This window comes from Theobroma umbraticum, unplaced genomic scaffold, assembly GCF_002168275.2.
Source record: "Theobroma umbraticum cultivar Fairchild unplaced genomic scaffold, ASM216827v3 scaffold_51.0, whole genome shotgun sequence".
Classification (NCBI taxonomy): domain Eukaryota; kingdom Viridiplantae; phylum Streptophyta; class Magnoliopsida; order Malvales; family Malvaceae; genus Theobroma; species Theobroma umbraticum.
In genome coordinates, this window is record NW_018397260.1 from 7,054,157 (window position 1) to 7,058,930 (window position 4,774).

Consider the following 4,774-nt stretch of genomic DNA (forward strand, 5'->3'; position numbering starts at 1 on the left):
ATGACCCCATTTACGAGTCAATTTCATAGATGGAGAATTTTTTAAAAGGAAATACTGATAAGTTTAATTAGGTAAAGAAATCTAGGTATTTCTTTTAAGATATTTAGACTTTTAAGTAATTTCAAATTTGTTGATTTACTTTTCTTTTTTTTTGCCCATTTGTGTGAGAAACATCTAACTGATTTTTCCGATCAGTTCACCTGGTTCAAGTGTGGGGGCATATCCATAGGGCTAAGCTGGGCTCATGTATTAGGAGATGCATTTTCAGCTTCAGCCTTCATCAATTTGTGGGGACAGATCATGGCTGGACAAGTTCCACCAAAGTCTCTCCAGGTCCACAATCCTGAGAAGTCAGAACTCCCAACTTCTGTTTCCAGAAAACCTCTTTCCTTGAAGAAGGTTGACCCTGTTGGTGACTGCTGGCTAACTGCCAATAGCCACAACAAGCAAACTTACTCTTTTCATGTCACTGCGAAACAACTGCACCACATGGTTTCAAGTACTCGTGATCCAAGCCAAACATATAATATCTCTCATTTCGAAATCCTTTCTGCTATGATATGGCATTCATTATCGAAAATCAGAGGAGATATGGGGCCAAGGATTGTTACAATTTGTTCGAATAATTCCCTCATTAGAGAAAATGAAATGCCAAGTAACGGTATGATATTTAGCACAGTGGAAGCAGATTTCTCTGTCTCCAAGGGCGAAGTAACTGAACTGGCGAAGTTGATTGCTGAAAAGAGGATGCCTGAAAATGGTCTGATTGAAGAATTATTAAGAGATGAAGCAAGATCAGATTTTATAGTATATGGAGCAAATTTGACATTTGTAGACTTGGAAGAAGCAAATCTTTACGGACTAGAACTCAAGGGGAAGAGACCAATGTTTGTAAATTATACAATCAATGGAGTTGGTGATGAGGGAACTGTTCTGATTCTCCCCGGCCCAGAAAAAGAAGGTGGCAGCGGGAAGATCGTGACCATGACCCTACCCGAAGATCAACTGGCAAAGCTGAAGAATATACTTGGAAATGACTGGAATATTGCTTAAGCCAACTTAAAATTTCAGATTTGGTTTGAAGAAAGTGTTAACTTTTGGGTTATAATAATGGGAGATGCATGGGTCTGTCTGGTAGAACTAAGATATTTCTGGTATGTTTGTAAGCAAATAAATTGATGTTGCCACTTCGATAAATTATGAATAATCAAATCAGTCACCAATCACCATTGGCTTTAGAAAGCCAGGAATTGTGAGTTCAATAGGGAAAAGTGTTTTGTGGTACAACTATTCGTTCCATTTTCCTTCACCCTGATAATGGTCTTGAAAAGGGGTAGTTAATTAACCAATTAATTAATCTACCTTATATGCCAAAGCTGATGACAAAATAGCCCATGACGCAAAGTAATTTTGGCAGTCAGCACAGGCACCGCTGCCAAATTTGCTGATCAATGCCGTCTCAGAAAGTGTTTAATATCATGAAGACGACGTTTACTGAGCATTGCATTGGCATGCATTTCTTCAGGTCAACGCTATGTTATTTTAAAAATAAAAGGAAATTGGGGGTGAGGGGCAGTGACGGTTTCATAAATAATTTAAAACTGAATCAGTAAATCCTCCAATATTAAAAAGAGAAGTAAAAAAAAAAGAAAAGAAAAAACTAATTAAGTAATTTTTTTTTATATAATTAAGAAAAAGAAGATTCAAATTTTACTTTTTAAATACAAAATAATGCATCAATCCATAAATCAAATACTCGGATATGAATAATTAAGCAAATTTACATCAAAGTATTAACATTTTTTATTTTTTATTATTTGAGTAATATATGGGGTAATTAATGGATAATACTCTCACTCCAAAATGATTCCTTTTCTTTTCAAATATTTTTAGTATTTAAAACAAATTTTGATTATTTAAACAATTAAGATTGTTAGATTTTTCATATTTACTTTAAAATTAATTTTTATATGAATCGAAAGACATCTTGTTTTCGGTATTATAAATTTTTTTTATTTAATTTAATGAAATTTAAAATTTTTTTGATTATAATTTTTTTTATGTTTGCTTGTCTATATTAATTGGGGATTTGTCCTACCCCGTATATTAAGAAAAATAAATTTTGACATTAATGATAATTTATTTTTTGAGGAGAAAAGAATGTAATTTTCAAGTTAATTGGGACAAATGTACGTTTACTAAACTTCTCGGGTCAATAGTCGGATCTTGTGGTCCAATTGACTACAACAATGTCTTCAAGTGTCATCATGAGTTGTTCCAAATTGAATCCAATATAGATTTTTATTTTTTAATTTATTTTTCTTTTCTAATTTAAGGAAGTCACCTTCATATTGTACAACTATTATGAATCGATGATTAGCTTTCGGCTTTCACGATTTGATAAGCTATCGATTTTCATGATTTGAAAAGTCTCCTAACTTAGTCTAAAAATCCAGTTTTTCTTTAAAATGTCAACCCATTTGATGCCTAGTTCTCATTTTGTTTAATTTCTGAAATTTTATCATAGGAATCAAATTAGTCCAAATAAACATTGCCACTGAAGATATAATATACAATCAGATTAATAGATTAATATTATTATAGCATTTGATTTCTTTTAGACGTAATCTGTCTTTGATGTTGCTTTTGTGTTTTAATTTTGATTTGTGAAAAAAAAAAAAGATCATAAGGTAGAAGGTCATTTCAAGATTGCTAATTAAAACATAAAGAGCTAATAAAAACAAAAAAAATTGTTTTTTTTCCTTTCTTTGTGTTAAGTTGGGAAAGAAATTTCGAGGTCTTAATCATAGTAAAGATTACATATCTACTAGTAAATTATAGTTTTTCGAATGTTTAAAGTTTATAAAATTAACATTTAACTAATGATATGAAATGGAGGATAATGAAAGTTGTTTGAAGTAATTTTAATAGTAGATTAATTATAGTAAAAAAAATTAAATAATAACTCGAATTTAGTTCTAGATTTAAAATTTTGAGTAATTTTTTAAAATTTAAATTTTTTGGATTTTTTTAATTTAAATAATAATACTTATTGTTTATATGAAAAATAAGATGAGAAAGAAGATTTATAATATGTTTTCTTTTCTACAACTTAACTCGATAAGAAAAATTATAAACGTTTTATAATTAATATTTGGCTAATGATATAAACCAAATAATAGTGAAAATCGTTGAGTAATTTCAATGTTAGATAAATCATAGTAAAGATGAGTCAATAATAAGTTGAATTTAATTCAAGTGATAAGAGCGGGGCAAGATTTAAAATTTTGAGTAAACTTTCTAAATTTAAATAAGAATATTAATTGTTTAATATAAAAAATAAGACGAGGAGTTAGATTTATAACGTATTTCTTGCTTGGAAAACTTAGCTAAAAATTATAAAAGTTGTCTAATTAACATTTAATTAATGATATAAAATATAGAACAATGAAAGTCCCGTCTTAAGTAATTTCAAAGGTAGATAAACTATAATAAGAATGAATAAATAGTAATTTGAATTTAATTCAAATGCTAAGAGTGACAATGAAAAAATGAATAATTATATTTATTATTATATAAAAAATAAGATGAAAAAGACAATGAAAGTTGTCTCAAGTAATTTAGATTGTAAATAGATTATGGTAAAATTGAAAAAAAAAAAAGTATCTTGCATTTAATTCAAATGATAAAAGTGTGAAATAAATTTGAAATTTAAATAATAATATTTATTAGTTATATAAAAACTAAAATAGAAAATATATTTATAAAGTGTTTTTCTTTTAAAACTTTAACTTTATAAAATACGGCATAAAAGTTGTCTAATTTAAAAACTGTATGTCCAAAATACTACATAAATTAATTCTAAGTTTCTGGACAACAACTTTCATCCAACTTGTTGCTTTCTTTTTTGGCCATAGAACTTGAGCTTTGACCTTGAGCTTCCGTCCATTGATATATTTTTTTTCCAAATATGCACTACACATGATACAACACAACAAGTTAACATGATAGGAGAATATATATGAATAAATAGGTTTGAGTTTAATTTTAACGTGTTTCGTGTTTAATCGTATTGGTACGTTTAATTAATCATGTTATCATATTTAAACGTATATACATGATAAGTTTATCAATTTGTTAAAAATTAATAGTTAAAAACTATTTTAACTTTACTTAAATAATTTTAATTTGGGTGTTTGGAATTATTCATGATTGATGATATGGATAATGATATATATTTAATTATGGATGAAAATTATGAATGATTTCAAATAGTATTAGTATTTTAAAATTAGATGTTAAGGAGAGATTTTATCATATTACATGATAATGAATTTTATATATTTATATTAAATTTTATTATATTTAATATGATTATTATTTTATTTTATTATAATTATTAATTTTAAATTTAATTAAAAAAATTATATTTAATTATAAATATTTTTTATATAATCGTATTAAGCGTGTTGTTAATTTCATTGTATCGTACATTAATAAGTTTAATAAACATATCATGTCGTGTTATATAACTATTAAATATACACATATACATATTTTAAATTTAAAATATAAATATTATTCGTATTATATTTATATTTAATTTAAATATATTTCATGGTCATATTTGATAAGTTTAAGACACTAAAATACAAATTTTCGGAGCTAATGTTAACGCTATTTTTGGAAGAAAAAACTTTTAGCAGAAAACAGATAAGAAAAAGCTGGAACAGCTTTTGAATTTTTCATCTTTGGCAGCAAACAGAAGAGTAAC

At 26.9% G+C, this 4,774-nt stretch overlaps 1 protein-coding gene across 1 annotated transcript in view; it reads left to right on the plus strand.

Annotated features, from left to right (window-relative positions):
• The window catches only part of CER2 (HXXXD-type acyl-transferase family protein), a 3,907-nt gene extending 2,750 nt beyond the window's left edge, over positions 1–1,157 (plus strand). Inside the window, exon 2 of the mRNA XM_021427927.2 lies at positions 196–1,157. Coding sequence (XP_021283602.1) covers positions 196–1,053 — 858 coding nt within the window. The 3' untranslated portion in view covers positions 1,054–1,157. The remainder of the gene's footprint in view (positions 1–195) is intronic.
• Positions 1,158–4,774: the final 3,617 nt, after the last annotated feature.